The 21,246-nt window shown below is 33.2% G+C and overlaps 3 protein-coding genes, 1 long non-coding RNA gene and 1 pseudogene across 5 annotated transcripts; 2 read left to right on the top strand and 3 right to left on the bottom strand.

Annotated features, from left to right (window-relative positions):
• Positions 1-3,631: 3,631 nt before the first annotated feature.
• Positions 3,632-5,068, top strand: LOC120157153. Its single transcript, XR_005519123.1, has 3 exons — positions 3,632-3,793; positions 4,178-4,217; positions 4,904-5,068. It is a non-coding gene; the product is annotated as an uncharacterized LOC120157153 (long non-coding RNA).
• A 2,729-nt stretch (positions 5,069-7,797) lies between these two features.
• LOC120157149 (36.4 kDa proline-rich protein-like) lies at positions 7,798-9,216 on the bottom strand. The gene is made up of 2 exons (XM_039168395.1): positions 8,570-9,216; positions 7,798-8,006 (listed from the first exon to the last, which is right to left on the bottom strand). Exon 1 carries the CDS (start codon positions 9,149-9,151, stop codon positions 8,576-8,578), a length of 576 nt encoding a protein of 191 aa, XP_039024326.1. The 5' UTR covers positions 9,152-9,216; the 3' UTR covers positions 7,798-8,006; positions 8,570-8,575.
• A 4,410-nt stretch (positions 9,217-13,626) lies between these two features.
• Positions 13,627-14,725, top strand: LOC120157148 (vesicle-associated membrane protein 711-like). Its single transcript, XM_039168394.1, has 4 exons — positions 13,627-13,959; positions 14,053-14,243; positions 14,349-14,512; positions 14,640-14,725. Exons 1-4 carry the CDS (start codon positions 13,740-13,742, stop codon positions 14,701-14,703), a joined length of 639 nt encoding a protein of 212 aa, XP_039024325.1. The 5' UTR covers positions 13,627-13,739; the 3' UTR covers positions 14,704-14,725.
• A 693-nt stretch (positions 14,726-15,418) lies between these two features.
• On the bottom strand, positions 15,419-18,629 carry LOC120157151 (annotated as a pseudogene).
• An 845-nt stretch (positions 18,630-19,474) lies between these two features.
• On the bottom strand, positions 19,475-20,220 carry LOC120157150. Of its 2 annotated transcripts, none has more exons than XM_039168396.1 (2): positions 19,951-20,220; positions 19,475-19,867 (listed from the first exon to the last, which is right to left on the bottom strand). In XM_039168396.1, exons 1-2 carry the CDS (start codon positions 20,204-20,206, stop codon positions 19,578-19,580), a joined length of 546 nt encoding a protein of 181 aa, XP_039024327.1. In that variant the 5' UTR covers positions 20,207-20,220; the 3' UTR covers positions 19,475-19,577. The 2 variants fall into 2 exon arrangements, with proteins under 2 accessions (XP_039024327.1, XP_039024328.1); XM_039168397.1 differs by having other exon boundaries at positions 19,475-19,871; positions 19,955-20,220.
• Between the last annotated feature and the right edge of the window lie 1,026 nt (positions 20,221-21,246).

Raw genomic sequence — 21,246 nt, 5'->3', positions numbered from 1 at the left:
GGCATCTGCAGTAGAAGAGGTGAATCAAAAGTCTGCAGTCTGCAAGAAAAAAACTGTTTGTTTTTTAACGTCTGCAGACTGTTAAAATGAACTGAAATATAAATAAACTGATTTTTTAAACTTAAAAGAGTTTTACATACTGAGATTTAAATAATTTTATTTTACAATACTGAAATTTAAATAATTCATATAACTACAATAATAAATTATTTAAAATAAATCAATTCATACTAATAAATTATTTAAAATAAATCAATTTATACAACTACAATAATAAATCAATCCATATTTTAAAATAAATCAGTCCATACAAATAAATTATTTAAAATAAATCAATATATTTTAAAATAAATCAATCCATACTAATAAATTATTTAAAATAAATCAATCTATACTAATAAATTATTTAAAATAAATCAATCTATATTTTAAAATAAATCAATCCATATTAATAAATTAATTAAAAATAAATTATTTTAAAATAAATCAATCTATATTTTATAATAATTTATTCTAAAATAAATTATTTTATAATAAATTATTTTATAATAAATTATTTTAAAATAAATTATTTTATAATAAATTATTTTAAAATAAATTATTTTATAATAAATTATTTTAAAATAAATAACCTTATTAAATTATTTAAAATTATTTTAATAAATAACTATATTTTATAATTGTTCTTGAAGAGTTTGAAGACCTTTGAAGACATAAAACCAAGTCTGCACCAAAAAGAGCTCGCGCAGACGTTTGAAGAGCTTATGTCTTCTAAAAAACAAACAGTCTGCGAAGCCTAATGTCTGCGCGTGGTCTACGCGACGCAGACATAAGTGGTTTGAAGAGCTTGCACAGTGAAAACAAACACCACCTAAAAATATTGGTACTCTTCATATCGAACAAGTGGCCATGCTAACACATTTGGAACTCTGCATATGTTATATGTTTTTAGCCATGTTATATGCGGGTTAAAGTTGTTTTGGTCTAAATCTGGATATATTTCAATTATTAATCTAAGTTCATTTGTATTTTATAATGATTGATTTTAATTTTAATTACATAAATTTATTGATTATAGTCACAAATCTACTTCCTTTTATCCTCAGTTTCCGTTAAGATTAATGTAAGATATTCAAAATTGTGAAAATTTATCTAAAAATTGAAGAGAGAATATTCTGAACATGTTACCTATTTCATCTCCCTTTAATAGAAATCAACATTTTTTATACTTTATATCAAACAAAAAATGTCAGTCACGTATCATTTTATTTTTTTTGGATTTTACCTAAGCTTCCAAGTAAATGGTGATATGGGGCAGGGGCCATCCCTGCAAACACAAATCAATTAATATTATTATCTATATAAGAACACAAATTAATTACTGATTTACCTTTGCAGCGGGTCCTGTTTCGCAGAAAGCTCTGCTTAGGACATGTCATTGATGCTCTCATATGTCTCTCTCCTCGTATACGAAGACAACAGGGATTCTATATGCTGGAATTCACCGAATTTGGCTCGAGTTATGTTCGATTCGAATTTGAAGTTGAATAATTTAAATATTATTAACTCGAATAATTTATTAATATAATTAATATATTTTCAGTTTTTAATTAGTGTTAAAATTAAGTCCTAGTAAATTAAATATGAACATAGTCTAGATAAACAAACTTAATTAAACAGAACTTCTTAAAAGTTAAGTGGAAATTTTACATTGAATGGAAAAGAAAAGGAAAATATAAAAGAGGTGGAAGCAGTGATGGATCCAAATTTCATAATTGATGATTGGGTCCTTTTGCTAGAGGATTGTTGATAATGGGCCCCATTTTTATTAATTTTTGTTTTGTTATTTGCACGAGTATGTAAAAAAGGAAATTTAAAACAAACACGATTTAGATATATAATTTAGTATGTGATATTTATAGAGAATCTAAGATAGAGGCAAGCAGTGTCCCATCAATCAACTCCATGTGTAGTATGATCGTTGTGTGCGTGTGGAGATCGTAAAATTTACCCATCTTGTTCATGAATTTCACTTTCGCATTGACACGATCAATGGCTAAAATATAAGTTTGTCTGCATGCGTTTTGTATGTTTGTTTCGTACAATTTTTCCGTTTCTACTACACTTTGAATTATCAAATTGTATATTATGAGGAAAACAATCCTTTTAAACTTGATCGAATTCCTCAAAAATTGCGGTAAGACCCAGATTTTGATGTTGTTTAGTTTATCAATTTATATGCTATTTAGAGTAGTTTGACAGCAGTGAGATTAGAATATTGTTATTCACAGTTGATCTGTGTGTAATGTTAATTTCTTTCGGTTTTTTTAACACATCAAATATAGTAAAAATAAAAAATAATTTCTCTAGAGATTTTAGTTAGAACAGTCGCGTTAGTAGGAGGTGAACGTTATCAATAGGTTAAAAAATTATAAACATATATCATTTTATAATCAAACAGATATTATCTTATAATTAACCAAAAAATTGTGCTCCTTTTGAGGATAGAGATATTATTATAATGAGCTATCATTTGTATTTAAAGTGTACTTGATTTTATGTCTATGTACAAATGATATTTTTGTCAAAAAAATATAATTGTTTGTGTGAACTAAGAGATTTCGGTGGTAAAATAATAATAATTATTTCTTGAGTCATGAGCTTGAATACCACGAATGTTAGGGGTGTGAGCGTTTATTGTCAAATGATTGAGAGTTATTTTTGAACAAATATTGTATTGTACTTAGCCCAAATTAATCATATTTTTGGAATAAAATTTAAAATTTTATTTAATTAATAATAAAGTTTGTTTTATTGGATAAATAAACAAAATATAAAATAAAATATTTTAATTTTTTTTAAAAATTAAAATTAAATTATATTAGTCATATTATTCGGCAACTTCCCCTAAAACTATTAAAGATTACAAATTAATCACTAAATAGAATCATACAAGGGATATAGTTTTAAAAAAACTAAATCAAATAACTTAAAAAAAGTAGAAATAAACAAACGCTACGGTTAGAGGTGAAATGCAAACATCATTAACACTAACATAAAAATAAATATAACAATATTAATATGTTGATAAATTATCTTTATGACAACTCAAACACGATTTATTCGAGCCTTTGGAGATAATTAAGATCTAAATAAAAAGTAAATAAATAAAATAATAAAATAAACGATATTAATTTTGTCTATAAAAAAAGATATGATGTAAAAAAGAACATATAACGCGCTATAAAAACAACAAAAATAATCCAGACTTTGATATGGAAGAGAAAGAGTGATTCACTTTATCATTTATAAAAGAAAACAAATGGAATAAAGTTTAAAAGTATTAATAGTATAAAGTGAGGGTTTTGTTTTTTTTTTTTTTCATTCTTTCCAATTTGTATAATTTTAAACTTTAATTTTCCTGAATGCTTGGTAGTCAGTAATCATCACTCCCATAATTTTTTCAATGTAGGGTTTCTTATTTCAGTTAAATTTTTTGTTTTTCTCTTTACCTTTCTTATATAATCTAGCTGTGTTATGTGCCCCACACCGCACTCACTGGTAAAGCAAAGCCTGAGTAAATAAACAATATTGCTGATTTTTTAGTGAAATTAAACCCTACAGACTTACCCCTTCTTTGCTTTCATCCGTTCCTCGCCAGTCTCCTCTTTCTCTATAAAGCTAGGCCGACAGATTGTATACTGGTAGAGTGGTCCTTTCATCTTTGGATGCCATCTTTCTCTTCTTCCTTTTTGTCTACCTTCCTTTTCCATCCACTACTCTGTGTTTTTAGGTCAAGAAAACTGAAAAAAAGATTGAGATTTTAGATCTGAAATGAAACGATTTTCAGTGTGATGGTCGATGGTATTTCATATGGTTTTGTTAAATGGTCCTGGTCATGCTTTTCCACGGCTTTCTTGAACTTTCTTTGTATTCATGCTGCCTGATATATAATTGTATATAGCACACCATGAAAGTTCAAGAAAGCTGTGGGAGAACATGATAGCAATTCAGGACTTGTGTTTATCCCTTCAGAGAAGCTAGATTGCAGAACAAGAGCTCCATCATAGTATGATATTCTTTAACTTTTTCAAAATTATCACGTGAATTTCTTTTTTTTATTGCAGTTAACCTTCCTTTCCTCTGAATTATGATACACAATTCTTGCACCATGCAGATTTGTCTCTGAGAAAATGTTTCTGATGCTGAATTACAAGGTGGGTTCTTCGTCCTTCATTAACTTTTTTTTTTACTCATACACAATCCAACAGGTTTTTCAACAATGTATTAAATTACAGTTACGGTGTCTGTTGCGACTACCATTACAGATGTTATGGTGACCTTGAAAACCATTATAATGTATTTATTGAGACCGTTATTGAACTAATGCTCCTGTTACAGAAGTTCTGAATATTATTGAATCAAGTGTAGGTGAAAAGGGGGAATTACATTTGCTGCAGAGAAGATTTCCTGGTAGCTTTAACTCCTTGTTATTATCAATGATGAAAGTTGTCACTGTTAGCCTTTCTGGTTTGACCCTCTCCCTTAGATGATCTGTGGTGGAAAAGATTAATCTTTGTCCCATGTTTGTGACATCATCCTTTAACCACTCCACACCCCCACTATCATCTCTGACAGATAAGTTTTTCTTTCCATTTTCTAATGGAAATGATCCAATATTGTATCATAATTTATCACATACTATATAAGAAGGTATATATCCAACCCTTATTCTCTTTCTTTAACTCCTACAGGAATTGGTTCACTCTAACCCTTGCTCTTTTCATGCATTAATTATTTATTTACAGCCCAGAACTCTAAGCATTGAGATAAGATCCTGTTTCCTTTTCTGCCAGCCAATGAATCCAAATTCTCAGACTTATGTTGAACAAGTTGTGGCAAGTTGATGACAGAAGAAGCTGCGTACATACGCGTGGAAACAGCACTGGAGGATAGGACATGAGAGGAAAAGCCAAAAGTTTCTCTAATTTATACTTCTTGTTCGGGCTTTTTTGTGCGGATTTCATCCAATTATATTGTAGCAAATTGCAAGAATGTCAGTGGGTGATTCATATAAAGGTTATATCCCTGCAGGCAGTACTGGTTTCAGCTTTTAGTAATTTACCTACGGTTTTTCCTTTTTAATATCGGTATACGAATACAACTTTAGAAAAATACTTTTGAAAAACCATATAAAAACAAATTTAAGATAGAATGCATAAGTCCATTCAATATAAGAAAACATTGCAAGTACTGATTTAAGAACTCAGATTTTACAGGAGAAATTTTGAAACTTTGAAGGAGAGCATGGATAAACTGAAAGGGAAATGGAAAGCCAAAGCCAATAATTAGGTGGCTTTTGAGGTATATAACTCTTTGTTCAAACCATATCCACTTGTATATTAAGACGTTGCAGTTCAGGAAAACTAAGGAAGAAAGCAAAGAGGCCGGTTTTTCCATTTGTTTTATGGGTCAAGTACACAAATGGTCCTTGATTATTGGATACTGCTTTGTTGAATCTCCGACTATTACAAGTTACACAATAGTCCCTATTATAAGGTGTTGCTTTGTTGAGTCCATTGACTATTAAAAGTTACAAAATGATCACCCGACTATATGGTGTTGTTTTGTTGAGTCCATAGACTATTAAAAATTACAAAATAGTCACCCGACTTTTCATATGTTCCAAACTCATCTTTTTCCATTGAAAAATTGGTCGCAATCTGAACTAGACGTTAACCTGCTAGCTCAGATATGATAAAATCCGATCTCATAATCTCAAACAATTATTATATCTTAGTTAACATATTAACGTCTAACTCAGACGGTCATTAATTTTTTAACGATAAAGGACGAGTTTGGAACATAATGAATAGTCGAGTGACCAATTTGTAATTTTTAATAGTTAAGGGACTCAACAAAGCAACACCATATAATCGGATATCATCTTGTAACTTTTAATATCGGGATTCAACAAAACAATATCCAATAGTCGAACCATTTGTATAGTTTACCCTTGTATAATAGGTATCCCTTGTCCCTCTCATCACTGCAATTTTTATATAAAACCCTAAAGCTAAAAAAAAGCATACAAAACATAGAGAAAAGATGAGGGTGTGCCTTTTTTCACGTAACTCAATTTACCCAAAATATTTTCATCATTTTTTAATGTTTGCTTATCAACATTGATTCTTAAAGATGGTTTTTTTTACGAAAGATTTGTGGCAGAATTCATTTTGTTATATTTATATTTTATTAAAAAATAAAATGTTATTTTAAATTCATTAATCTAATTATTAACTAATAAATTGAAAATGTAATATTATTTATTGTGAATGAGAAGTTAAACAAGTGCAAGATTGGTTGGGTTTGAGGGGGCGGATAATAGGTTTGCTTTTGACGCCCAAATATATTCTTTGGGTCATTTAGAACCTGCCCTGGATTGAAGTGCATTTGATGTCATTAGCAAACGACCGTGTTTAATTAGCAGCTAAGATTAAGCAGCTTCATTTGATGTACTGCCTAATATTATACATCAATGCAGCGTGAGTGGGTTATAATTGCCTCACATCAAGTATTCTTAATCGTTTTCAATTTAATTTCTTCTTAAAGAGGTTGGAGATCAGGTGGTGGATGTCCGGAACATAAAGCAGATAGCAGAATATGAGAAACATCTAGGCGAAATAGATAGACGAGAGCTGGAACAACCAAAGAGAGGCGTAAAGCCTGCAAAAGAGGAACAACCGCAGCTGCTGCAGTTACAACTTGAAGAAAATGAGGCAGAGAACAATGACGGTGATGAATTTTATCGACGACTATACGGACACAGGCACCTGTGTGTTTGAACACATGAAAATGTCTCTTTTTGCACATTGATTGTTCAACAGACACTAAATGGGTTGATCAATTGCACCCTCTTGGCTTTAGGTGATGAATAAGCGCCAAAGTTGCCATAACATTTTATTCCCATACCTAATCTTAAGCTCAGATAACTTTATCAGTTGTCACCGCCTTTAGTTCCAAATATTACCCTCAATGGCCACCTGGTGCCTACACCTTCATAGGTATTAGCGTGACGATTTCATGCTCAAGAACTTTAGGTACACCCACATACAGAAGGATGATTAGGTACAGGTCCAGTGACAGTATGTTACACACTGAAGATGAAAAATCCAGAGACAGAATGGGTATGTTTTTTCTTTTAAAAGTTCAGTTGTGATTGAAAAAAGGGAAAAAAATTGACGCGAAGACTAATGCTTATGTGTATGACTTTGAGGTACACCTGTTTGTAGCAGTAAATCTTATTCTTCATAGTATAAGCAAAGAGTAAGTCCGTACAGTATTTTTTTTTTATTGTTTGGTAAAAAATTGTAGCCGAAGTCTCTTGATGAATCACTGGCGCATATGAAAGAATCAACAGACACCACATGCTACTAAAGCAAAGAGACAAATAAGGTCCATGTGCCATAGCTTCACATTGGTCCCTCTTTCTTTTAACCTTAGCCAGCTTCAATTGAAACTGTAACCTTCAAGTTGCTCCCTTGTGAATTCTGATTGATTCTCCACACCATCGTCTGATTCAATACAACCAAAAACTGAAATGGAAGATGAAAATGTTATCATGGAGTTCTACACTGTGGTTTCCTTGTTCTTTCCCTATGTTTTACATTAAATAGGACCTTTTCTGGTACATTAAATAGGCTTTAAAAGTTACTTTTCACATGCATTTTACTGTAGCAAATGATTTTTAAATGTATTAAAGTTACCAGAAAGCAACAAAATGAGAATCCCGGAAAATCACGAACAAAGATTAATACTATCACTCTTGATTGCATCGTTTGACAAAGATACAGTTTGCAACTATCTTTTAAAAGAAAAGTGGATAAGAAAATGGTATTACAACAACAGCAGCATTAGATTTCAAGTCCAATTGAGAAAGGAAGAAAGAGAAAGCTTGACATCCGCTCATGTCGATTTCATCACAGATTCCATCAATCTGCCAACCTGCAAGTCCGTATGCCATGAAATCTAATGAGGAACAAAGCTCGTGTAATGTAATAATTGTTTGTTTATTACATCCAGGAAAACAAAGCTTTTATGCCCAAACTATCACTTCAAAGTATAGGAAGGACTCTACGTTATTTTATGTGATATTTTATACATATCGAGACATAAACATATAGATATATAAGCGCCAATTTTTATGTTTTTTTATATAATTGATATATTAATAATACAATCATTAAATGGATTTTGTTCCTAATTACATGGATATTTAAGTAGAGCAACACTCGAGCTTTTCATTTAAAATAAAAAATGACTGTTTTATGGGTAACAACAATTTTTTTTATCTCTAACAAAGACTTTTGATGCCTACAAGTTAATATAAACTGGTACTTAAAAACCATTGCCACTGTTGAACCCTAAAAGTAGTGGGAAAACAAACGAAAACCATATAATAGTCTCTCTCTTTTTCCCCTTAGCATTCAAGAAAATTTCAAAGGAGATGATTACACGGCTTAACAAGCAGTTTAAGATTGGTGATTATACATAAACAGAAGTACTTAACTTGGTTCTAGAGATAGCAAGTGTAACCAGGAGGGGGTGTTTTCCCACAAGTGACGAGGAGCTGAAGAGCCAGTGGCACGAAAAGTTTAAGGTTTAGAACCTTGAGCTTGAGAGTTGTGCACAAGCAGACAGCAGCTTCGAGCTCAGCAAGTCCTGCAAGAACCGGACAACATTGGTTTACAACCGGGTCACCAAGACCAATGTGCACCAACCCGCCCAGCAGGTCCACACAGGCACCCAGTTTCAGCGTGTCGATAGGGCAAGTGTCCTTGGTTGGTGGTGATGGGCAGGGTTTTCCTTTTCCACTTGGTGGCTTAGTAGTAACCGGAGGAACTGTTACCGGAGGAAGGTCAATGGGCGGCTTCACAATTGGAGGGAGCTCAACCGGAGGGAGTTTAGGAACAACTGGAGGGAGTTTAGGAACAATGGGAGGCAAAGTGATGGGACCTTTAGGGGACTTTCCCTTGTGCCTTCGATGCTTTGATGGTGCCTTCCCACAAGAACGGCAACCAAGAATTGGAGTCACTGAGGAAATGAAAAGCATGCAAATCAGCAGCAGAGCAGATATTTTGCTGGACTCCATTTTCAAACCCAAAGAGTGAACAGAGCGAGAGAGAGATGAGTTTAAATGTTTAAAAATGATTGTAGACAAGTGGGGGTTATATAAAAACAAGGAAGAGGAGGGGGTGAAAACAAACAAAGAAGCCCTAGAAGAAGAAGAAGAAGAAGAAGTGAGGAAGAAGCAAATCACGTGAAGATGGGATACGTTCGAGAGGCAGCTGCCAAAATTTGCTAGTTGGCATTGCCTCTACAAATACATGAATCTACGTATCAACATTTACTCTCCGCTAAGTATTTGTTCTCGGCGTTTAGCTAGGATATAGAAAGAACTACACATTTTACATCAATTTTGATTTAAGGAACACTTGGAAGATAAAGTATAGAGGGAGGTCGACTGAGATAATTTGGATCCTTCTATGCCAATTTCTTAACTCTATACGTTTCAAAAAATAGCACCATCATCTTTTTTAATAGAACCGATGGACATTAAGTTAAATCTAAAAAAAAAATCAATATTAAAATAATTTGTCAAGAATCTCTAAAGCTTATCGTTAAACTCTCGGTTGACACTTCCCACCTCTTTTAAGTTATAGATTCAATACTCCTTAGTAGTAAAATTCTACATCTCCTTCTAATTAGGAATTGTTTAAAGCAAAAATTATTTAACTCAAAGGTGGTGTTTGGTTAGATGGAATCTCTTGGAATTGGTGGGAATTGGAATTCAATTCCATCACTTTCCCATGTTTGGTTCAAGTTTTTCAAGGGAATTGGAATCCATGATGGAATTCAATTCCATCAAATGAGGAAAAGTGAATTCTATCAAAAAATGGATAGAATTCAATTCCATTGTTGGAGGGAATTGAAATTTGACCATACTACCCTCATCAATCCTTTGGTAACTTATTCATATATTAAATAAAAATATTTTTTTATTATTTCGGGTTGGGTAGGGTTTCTAATTCATACATTCGGGTCGGGTCGGGTGAAACTTTATTTTGGTCGGGTCAGATCAGTTTTTTTAAGTGTGATATTCGGGTCGGGTCGGGTTCGGGTTTAGGGTGAAAAAAACCGGACCGACCCGAAAATATATATAATTCAGGTCGAGTCGGATTAAGTCACTGTTTTTATTAAATAAAAATATTTTTTTATTATTTCGGGTCGGGTCGGATTTCTAATTCATATATTCGGGTCGGGTCGGATGAAACTTTATTTTGTTCGGGTCGGGTTTTTTAAGTGTGATATTCAGGTCGGGTTGGGGTTTTTTTAAGTGTGATATTCGGGTCGGATCGGGTTTAGGGTGAAAAAAATCTGACCGACCCGAAAATATATATAATTCGGGTCGGGTCGGATTAAGTCATTGTTTTTATTAAATAAAAATATTTTTTTATTATTTCGGGTCGGGTCGGGTCGGATTTCTAATTCATATATTCGGGTCAGATCGGATGAAACTTTATTTTGTTCGGGTCGGGTCGGGTTTTTTTAAGTGTGATATTCGGGTCGGGTTCGGGTTTAGGGTGAAAAAACCGGACCGACCCGAAAATATATATAATTCGGGTCGGGTCAGGTCGGATTATGTCACTGTTTTTATTAAATAAAAATAATTTTTATTATTTCGGGTCGAGTCGGGTCAGATTTCTAATTCATATATTCGGGTCAGGTCAGATGAAACTTTATTTTGTTCGGGTCGGGTCGGGTTTTTTAAGCATGATATTCGGGTCGGGTCGGGTCGGGTTTTTTAAGTGTGATATTCGTGTCAGGTCGGGTTCGGGTTTAGGGTGAAAAAAACCAAACCGACCCGGAAAAAAAATAGAATTTTACCTTATATATTTAGGAATAATTACAATAATACCCCTCTATATATAATTTTTTCAATTAAGTCAATGTTTTTATTGAATAAAAATAATTTTTTTATTATTTTGAGTCGTGTCGGGTCGCGTTTCTAATTCATATATTGAATAAAAATAGTTTTTGGTATATTTTTTGGTAACTAATTAACATACTCCGATTGGAATGTATCGAAATATTACTCTATCTTTTGGTAACTTATTAACATATTTTGATTGCGATGATTTTAACTTATAATGTTTATTAGCATGATTTTTATAATTTATTGAAATGAATAATCAATCAATAAAATGGAATTTTAATATTTTTTAATTTTTTATAATATATTACTACATGTAAGTTGTAAAATAAACTAAAATAAAATAAAAAATAAGAATGACAATTCTGTCATTTTACATTACTGAAATCAAATTTATTTGACATGTCTGCGAACCAAACAGAATATGTAATTGGATTCCAATTTCATTTCCTGCCAACCAAACAGAATATGAAATTGAATTTCAATTCCTACAGATTTCAATTCCTTCACAGATTTCAATTCTCTCATAAACATTCCAACGAACCAAAGGCCCACAGAGTATTTACATGTATATTCTAAGGATTGTTGACTAATAAGATAATGCTTAAAAAATTAAAAGCTACCCTATACCTTAGTAAAATTATCGTTTGATTAAACCATTTCATTTTTGCAACATAGGGGACCACATGAAAGCAGAACGATCGAGCTGATTAGATCATCCTCTTGCCTGTATAATCACATGCCAATTGGGTGGATTCTATTTTTATTTGAAAAATATACTTTACATCTTTCCGGTTATAGCCGTGATCGTTTGATCGAGTCAAGTTGAAAAATTTTAAGTTATTCGAATTAACAATTCATATTTTATAATTCAAAATTGACTTGAAATTTTTTGAGTCGAATTAAGTTTATAAAATTCGAGTCGAGTTGATTTTTCAAGTTTTTGTTTAAATCTAATTATAAATATTTATAATATTATGTTATTATTTGATTTTAATTTAAATATTTTTTATAAACATATACAATACATTTATATTTCTTCGCATTTTTTTCACATATTATATACATATATCATACAAAGTCGAGAGACTCGACTCAAACTTAAAAATTAATCCACTGATTACTAAATAATTTGAGTTATTCAATTTGTATTTTACAACTCGATTTAAATTTAAAAAAATTTTGAGTCGGATTTATGAATTACAACTCAAAGTCAAATCAAGTTAAAAAAATCGATTCTCCGTATCGAATCGAGATTTACTAACCCCTATTCCTGCATATTAAGTTGCATGTCAATGGCGGCATAATTGGTTATAATTTGAAATTATATTATGTAAGTCAATTTTTTTAATTCTAAAATATCATGGGTAAAAAATATAAAATTATATATAGAAAATATATTAAATATACATTGTTGTCTCGATTATATATAATTTAGTGGTAAATACAAAAAATTTTTACCAACAACAAGTTGATCTAGTGAGATGAGTTACTAGATCCCTTAAGTAAGGTAAGTAGTTCGAATCTTGGCATCTTGGCGTTTGTGAAGGAGCAAACTGGGTCGGGATAATGTCTTTACCTCTGTGGTACTCGATCTAGATTAGTCGATTAATAATCGGAAACCGATAGCTATACCAAAAAGAAATACAAAAAAATTTATTAAGTGAGTTAATATAAATATAATAAAATAATTATATAATATAATTTATATTTATTTTTTAAATTAAAAGTATAATAATTATATATATTTAAATCGAATCTAAAAAATGTATATCAGCCAGAATAATATAATTTTTTTAACGTAATTCATATATTAATTTATTTAAATTTTATTCTAATTTTTTTAAAAAATAGACATAGGGTAGATTATGGCCGAGGTAGGTCCACTATTTATAAATATTTAGAAATAAATTTGATAGATTTATATCCCTATAAATTTTGAATTGATAGATTCATGTTGAATTTGTTGTCCAATTAAATTTGATTATAGTGGAAGATGATGAGAGGAGCATGTGAATAGAGGAGGTCCGTAGGGCATCAAAAGGAGAAATATATAATTAATATTTGTGTGAGTGCATGATAACACTTGAATTAGTCCGTGATTTCTGCTTTCCTCACACTCGTGTCACCGCTCGTTTTCTCCCTGTCCCTGTCTCTACGTCTCACTCTCGTATTCATCAATGGTAAACCTATATCCTTTTCTTACAACAAACCAAATTATTGGGTTATGAAGAAAATTAGGCTTCAAGCTTGCTTTATGTAGGACAGCGGGAGACCAGTTTCGGATTATTTTACCCATATCAAACTTTTTTACTGACAATTCACGTATATGCAAAATGAATAACAGTCAATGGTGGTAGCCTATTTGGTTTGGCTTAAGGAACAAAATGATTTCTTCCCGGACTATTTATGTTTGTAATTATGTATCTATTTTATCTTTCAAGTTAAATCAATATGATTGGTCCAGAAATCTTTTAATTTCGGCATTTGTCCCCACTATCCCAAGGCAACACGATTGGTCCACGTTTATTAAACTCGCGAAACTCGCGGATTCATTGAAATCAGTAGTCCTCCATTTTCCCGCTGTCATTGACCTGGATTCCTTTATCTACTCCTTCCTTCCCATTCTCCACCTCCGTTGTTCCTTGTACATATATCTTTGCCCTTCACTTTTTCCATTCTCCGCCCATAAAACTAGCCTCGGCTCTCCACGCCTCGATCCCCGCCATCTTCAATTTCCACGACAATGGGGATATTATATGGGATGGTGGCGAGGGGGCAGGTGGTTTTAACGGAGTTTAGCGCAACCCATACAAATGCGAGCACCGTAGCTAGACAGATTTTGGAAAAGATGACCCAAGGAAAGAATGATAGCAATTCCTCGTTTTCGCACGATCGTTACATTTTCCATGTCAAGAGAACCGATGGTCTCACCGTCCTCTGCATGGCCGATGATGCCTCCGGAAGTAACCACTTTCTAATTTCGTATAGGCGTTTTGAATTATGCTTCATGCACAATACGCAATTAATTTATGTTTGTTAGTATTATGAATATTCAGGGAGAATCCCTTTTGCTTTCCTTGAAGATATCCACCAGAGATTTGTAAAGACGTATGGTCGTGCCATTCAATCAGCCTCGGCTTACGCCATGAATGAAGAATTCTCCAGGGTCTTGAGTCAACAAATGGACCATTTCTCAACTGACCCCAATGCCGATAGATTAAACCGTTTAAAAGGGGAAATGAGCCAGGTTGGTACATTTTGCAAATACCATTGGTATATGTCTGTGAATATGGATCTCACTAATTCGATTTTGATTTCATTTATTGTATGAATGATGAATTTGTATGTATAGGTACGAAGTGTAATGATCGACAACATCGAGAAAGTATTGGAGAGAGGCGATCGATTGGAGTTGCTGGTGGAGAAGACATGCTCAATGCAGGGGAATTCACTTCGATTCAAAAGTCAATCTCGTCGTTACAAGAATACTATGTGGTGGAGTAATTGCAAAATCACGTAAGCATATGTATATATATATATATATGTTCTAATCATAATCCTCTCTTAACACAGTTAGAATCATGCACTGAGATTGATAAGATTTGGATTTCCAGTAATATTGATATGAGTTGTTGTGTTGCAGGGTGACATTGATATTTCTGCTTTCGTTGATCATCGCTTATGCTCTGTTCTCATTTGTCTTTTAATAATTCCTTTTTATCGTACTCGTTAATTATAAATTTGTATAAAACTTATTTGTTTTATACATGTAAATTAAATTTATCTTTATATATAGGCCATTTTGGCCGTCAAAATTTACACGTTTGACTGATGTAAGAGCCTTAATTCTGCAAATGCATGAAAAGGTTGACATATGATTACATATGTTTGTAAGCAAATAAAAATATGTTGATCAATAATAAATAAACGTGTTCTAATTTTAAAAATAGATAATAAAATACATATATTACCAATTATATTAAATGCAAATGCGAATCTATTGATCTATTTCGGTGGTAAAAGGGAGCAATCGCGTCTGAAGGGTATGTGTTTAATTTTTTTTAATAAATATTACATTATAATCACCCCAATTAATTAAAAATATATAAATGAGAAATAATAAATAATTATATAATGAATTGTACTAAAGTTGAATAATGAAGTAGTTTAGAATATCTATTAAACCACTTTTAAACTATATATAAATGCAGTTACAGAACTATGTATTAATTATTTTAAGAATATATATATTAAATTTAGATTTTTCAAGATGAACCTTTGATAAGTTTAGATTTTTCAAATGTCCCTTAAAAAATAAGGATGAATTCCGTCATTTACAGCTTAATTAAACTAAATATGTCTTATTCATGCTGGGTTCGTTTAGTAGACGAACCTTAAATCTGAAAAATAAGGGTGAAATATGCTACACAATTTTCTATTCTTCAAGCATTTTCCATGCATCAAAGTTTGCAGCAGGCAATTCGAGCGTTTCTTCTGTGTGCCTCGCAATACAGAACATGTTCATCCGACGTGTCTATATAAGGCCTGTATATGGTTGAACAGGCATACCTGAGTAGTAAGGGTGGACACTGGCTCCATAAGGATATCCAAAAGCATTAGAAGGCGGCTGTTGCGGACCCATCATCGGCTGCTGCAACATGAAAGCCTGATGCTGATTGACCGTTGCGGACATCTGGACGGAAGGTGAAGCAGCAACCGTGTCGGAGCCATAAAAGTGGTCATGCATCATGACATTAGATGTTGGAGGTGGTTCCCATGGATTATAGCTGACGTTCTGGTAGCTTCTCTGGATTAATGCATCCTCATACAGGCTGTCCAGCATAAACTTGTCGAATCCTCCGCCCTTTCAACCAAATACCAAATTAAAATAGTATCGGTGAGACATACATACATGAACATGTTATGTTACCTATGTATGAATGAATGGACATCACATCACATCACATGTCTGTAATACCATTTTGTAAGTGGCAGTGGCATTATCATTCGAGCTTGGAGCAGTGGCAAGTGCCAATTCCCAGCCTGTAGTGCCATTTGCTTGAACAGAAGCAGCGGGAGAAGCTGTTTGCTCAGCTGGAACACCACCATGAAAACATAAACACAAATTGACATGCAAAAGGTTCAAACTTATTTTTTGTGGTTAAAACCTGTAGAAAACCGGTTTATTGATGTTTCATGGCGTAAAGTATGAACTATTGAAGATGACTCAAACTCACCAACAGGAACAATTGTCAATGCCAAGGCATTCTTCTCATCTAATTTTGATGCAACCGAGACAGGATTGTATAAACCCTGATAAGAAAAAGAAAAACTCATTATGAAACTGCAAAAGTTGCAGATGAAACCATAAAAAGAGACTACTACATTACCAACAAATCAGGCGGTTCAACCATAGGCTCTTCCACTTTCTCCGCTTCTTCTGGTTCAGGCAGAGGAGGTGGTGAACATTGCTGCACCTCTGGGGTTTTCTTGCACTCAACGGCCAACACTTCTTTTGGGTTTTCAATCTGCTTATCATATCAATCTTTTGTAAGATTAACAGAAAGTAGAAAAAATCAAAACAGGAAAAACATGTCATAAAGATGGTAATAGAATATTATATATGAATAATAGCTCAACTGGCAGAATAATGATGAAAAATGGTTGATCCTTATAACTAGGTATCTAAATTAACACAAATTCATCAGCTTACATATATTGCATCTAATTGCATGCATGCAAAGGCATAGAAATATATATAAATTATCTTTAAGACCTGATCTTTGCGCACAGTTGAAGCCTGTGGAGTTTCACTTACATAATCTTCCATTGCTTGTAGAAAGGATGCAGGGGGCTTCAACATAAAATTCAAATGAAAATTAGTTTCTTCAACTTATGAGAGTTCAAGGCAAAGCGAATCTGTCACAGAAGGCACCAAAGTTGAAGGTCCCTAACCTGCTCTATCTTAATATACCAATCGCCATGCCCAATATCAAGTCTTCTACATACTTCATAAAATTCTGAAAGCCCCTCCACCTGCAAATACAAAATTAGTTCTAAATCATCTTCATTTACGCTAGAGACAATATTAGCAAAACTGGGACAACAATTTACCTGATACCTGGATCTCCTGTATATATTCAAAGCTCTCATGGCATCAGGACGGTCCATGTCAAAGAACTGTCATTTGTTCAGATTGTCATATATATATGATTTACCGAGAAGAAAAGTGTCTCGTTTAGATAGTTAAAACCGCACAGCTTACCTTGTCCATGAGATTAACTGTACCATCACTTAAAGCTCGATAAATATTGACACTTTCTAAAGCAACCTGTTTGAAATGACAAAAGGGCACAAGAGAATGTCATTTCCAAACAGCTCTCATTGGGAGCATAGATGGGCACTATATTTGAAAATTAACATACCAAAGAAAGTGCCAACCGGATCACAAGATTATGAGCAGCCGCCCCTATTGGCTGCACAGAAATTCTATCAATGTTCCCACAAAGAGATATGGTACTAACACAAGAGGAATTACATACTCACCTGACAGCCAAGAACACGGAAAAGAAGTTGTTGCAAAGCTGTCAAATGTTCAAGCACCTCTGCAGTGTCCAAACCTATGGTTCTCTGCAAGAAGATTTACATCTATGACATCTCCAGATAGTTCAGTTTCAATAAAAAGAGAATATGTATAGAACACAAGCTTCCTACTGGGCCGATCATCTCAATATCGTACTTCAAGATACGGAAACATTCCAACCTGTCCTCCAAGAATAAGGCGTAACTGCGAACCCAGGCAGAATAATCCCATGCTGTGCAGCAAATGGTTAAAATAAACTTAAAAAAGATTCCATGAACAAGGAACTTAAGCTTTCTGAAAATGAATAGTAACATGGATTCTCAATTAAGGTACTCTTTAGGTTGGAATCATCCTTGAAATGAGACAGGTTAAGCAATTGGCGTCTACTTCTGCCATAGTTAATGAATTCTTCATGAAACGTAGGGTCCACCTCCCTCAAAGCACGATGAATCACTATTAAAGTTTTCAGTGCTACCTAGATGCCAAACAAACATTCATTCCATCAAATCTAATCAATGTATCCAGTTTTCACTTGTAAGATTATTCTGCCCTTCTTCTTTAAAGTAGCAAACCAAAGACTATGAATTGTGAAAGAATAGTAATACAGTATATCTGTAATCCGGCATACCACCCAATTACGTGTCCTTGATAATCGTCGTGCAAGAGCATAGATGCAATAGGCAACATCGGCCCGAGGCCTTGTAGCTGAAACGGCAGCGAAAATTGCTGTGAAAAAAGAGATGGAGTTTAATTTATAAGAAATCTATAGAGTTCCTGCAAAACATGAAGACTAGAATAGAACATTGAGCATCCACCTTTAATGTATTTTTCCTTTGCAGGGCGTTCGTAATGATTGGTGGCCTTCACTATAGCAATATCCAGTTCCTGCAAAACAGAATAATGCAGGATTATAACTCGATTGTTGTTATTCTTAGATACAACTAAATCCACCTTATAATCACTATGGACTTTGGCCAATGAAACCGTGGTGGTATCTTTGATGGCTCCCAGAGCTTTCCTCAATCTACTCTGCTTGCTCCCGCCGGACATTCTATCACTCCCGATCACAAAATTTGCCCGTTAGAACATTTTGAATAATTCACATCGCAAACACACACAATGCACAAGAAAGTGGCAGTATTCATCAATATGGATGATAATTAAGAGAAAAAAATTACAAAAAAATAAGACAATCAAACTACAGACTCCAGAAAGCAAAACAAAGATCTAACCAAACAGAAAGTGCTCACGCTTGAATCACCACCCAATAAGGAAGAAAACGGAAATTTAACCAAATAAATTGGAAAAAAGAAATCAATCAACAATTTTAAAATTACATTAACCTTTACTCAGTTTTGCCAGACACAGTTTATTTATTACGATCTTGCTTAAATTTAATTTATATAAAAATCTTTTTCTAGATTTTGATTTTCTTTCTGTCCATGTGTCAGAATACGCAATTGTAAACTGCAGATTGGAATTAGTCAGTAACTTAATGCGGGGATTTTCCTATCATTTGACTTAATTTCATTGAAATAAATAAAGCAATATTGGCCAGAGCTGAATCGGAACACTTTCAGTGCCTTTGTTTTTGTTTTTATCTTCCCAATAAACAAATCCAATAAGATTTTCCATGAGCTGAACCCGCAGTCCAATGCGATGATGAGCTGGTTATGGCCCATATTGGTTGGACCAAGTTCTCCAATGGGTACGTATGAAGTATTGGTAATTTGGTATTCATCTATGTGTTGGATTTGTTGATGATTTTTTTTTCCTTCAAAAATCTAATTCATTTGTTTGATAAAAAACATAGAATTAAAAAAATAAATAAAAATATTAAAATAAATTGATAATTTATTTCATCATAACTCAAGTATGGCATATATAAAAACCCTACATTCACGCCCTATTTAAATATGTCCTATATGTTTAGAAAATTAGCATGACAAATAAATCTGTGGACATTTGTATGTACAATCGTCCTTTCTAGTATAAGCATCAAACTTGTGATGGCGAATCAGAACATAAAGGACATGGAGGGTCCCACCTATTCTCAAAACTCGTTCTCTGTTCCAAACAATCTGCATGATATGCATCCCCACAAACTAGAACTGCCACAACAGATAATTCGGCGGAAGCCAACGCATTTCCAAAAAAATACGGTTTCCGACTCAAATGCTTCTGACAAATGCCACAAATCATCTTCATCTTGTCGGGTGATATTGCATCCATCACTAGCAAACTAGACCTAATCCTTTCTGGTCTGCCAGATGCTTGATGCTTACCATCTGCAAAAGCTGGAACACTAAGTTAATATTGCAAAAATACATTCCCACCGTCCACGCTATGAAACAAATTCTCAGCATGAAACCTGGTTGACATCCAGACTCTGAGTTGGTCTCGGTGAACTTGAAGGATAATTTCTCATCGTGCAAAGGACTAATCTTTCCACGAGAAGTTGATCGATTAGAATGGTTGCCAGAGTTATGCCATTGGTAGTGCTGGTCATAGTAACGGCGTGATCGTTTTGAAAACATTGAACGCCCAAGATTGTAATGGCGTTGAGCAACAGAAGATTTGTGATGTATCTTGACAGAACTATCTCCAACATCCATGCTAGCCTCCATATTCAACGAAGGCTACAAAAAACCAATGGAAAATTGCAGACCATTCAGTTGACAAAGAGATGGACGGCAAACATCCGAGTAAAAACGATCAGAATCAAATATTCCCAAGAAATCATAAAAAAAAGTCCCTTGACGAATGAGCCAAAAATATATCAATCAACAATTCTAGAGAACCAAGTAATCAACAGAGAAAATTAAAATGTACCCAAATCAAAGATAGAGGAAAAGTTTTCAGACAGATTGAAAAAAACAGAAGAAGAAAAGAAACATACCCGAAGAAGAAAAGTAGGAAGAGACCAAGATTTTTATGACTATGATGTCGGGAACTTGTCCGTCTCTTTCCCATTATAATGAATTAACCAAGACAAAAAATAAATAAAGAAATAAAGAAACAAAATATAGTAAATTACCAAAAATTAAATCCACAGGTGAAGTTGTTTCGACAACAGTAAACCATAACCCCAAAAGCCCTTTCTTTTTTGTGAGAATATTTGGGTTCTGGGAACTGTACGGTCAGTATGATTTGTAGAGAGAGGATCACAGCCAGCAACTTCATTTGGGGCAGTTTATATGTACTGACGTTTTGTTTTCCGGAGAGATTATAGGAAAATTTAAGAGCGGATGAACCTACATAGGAAAATGCCGTCCATTCATCCAACTCATTACATTTTTGCATGCCAAAGAAGTATGCACGTTCGTTTAAGAAAGTAAAAATCATGGAGCATCACGTGCCTGTTTGATTCATAATTGGATGTTTATCTTTCGTATTGGACACTCTAAATCGTCTTTTTGCTCATCTTTCAACGTGGATAATCTCAATAAATTTAAACATTATTATCATCTTCCAAAAATATAAATCTTTTCCATTTTAAATATATATTTTTTAAGTTGTGGATTAAGAAATAACTCATATCTCAGATAAAATCATTTGTCTATGCTCGAAATATATAAACATACGTGTTATTCTCTTAATCCCACTTACAAAGATATGTTCTATATAAAATTAAAAGTTTGGTGTGTTAATCCTATAAACAATAGGA

This window comes from Hibiscus syriacus, unplaced genomic scaffold (assembly GCF_006381635.1).
Source record: "Hibiscus syriacus cultivar Baekdansim isolate YM2019G1 unplaced genomic scaffold, ASM638163v2 tig00111238_pilon, whole genome shotgun sequence".
Classification (NCBI taxonomy): domain Eukaryota; kingdom Viridiplantae; phylum Streptophyta; class Magnoliopsida; order Malvales; family Malvaceae; genus Hibiscus; species Hibiscus syriacus.
This window is presented reverse-complemented; position numbering and strand designations above follow the sequence as displayed.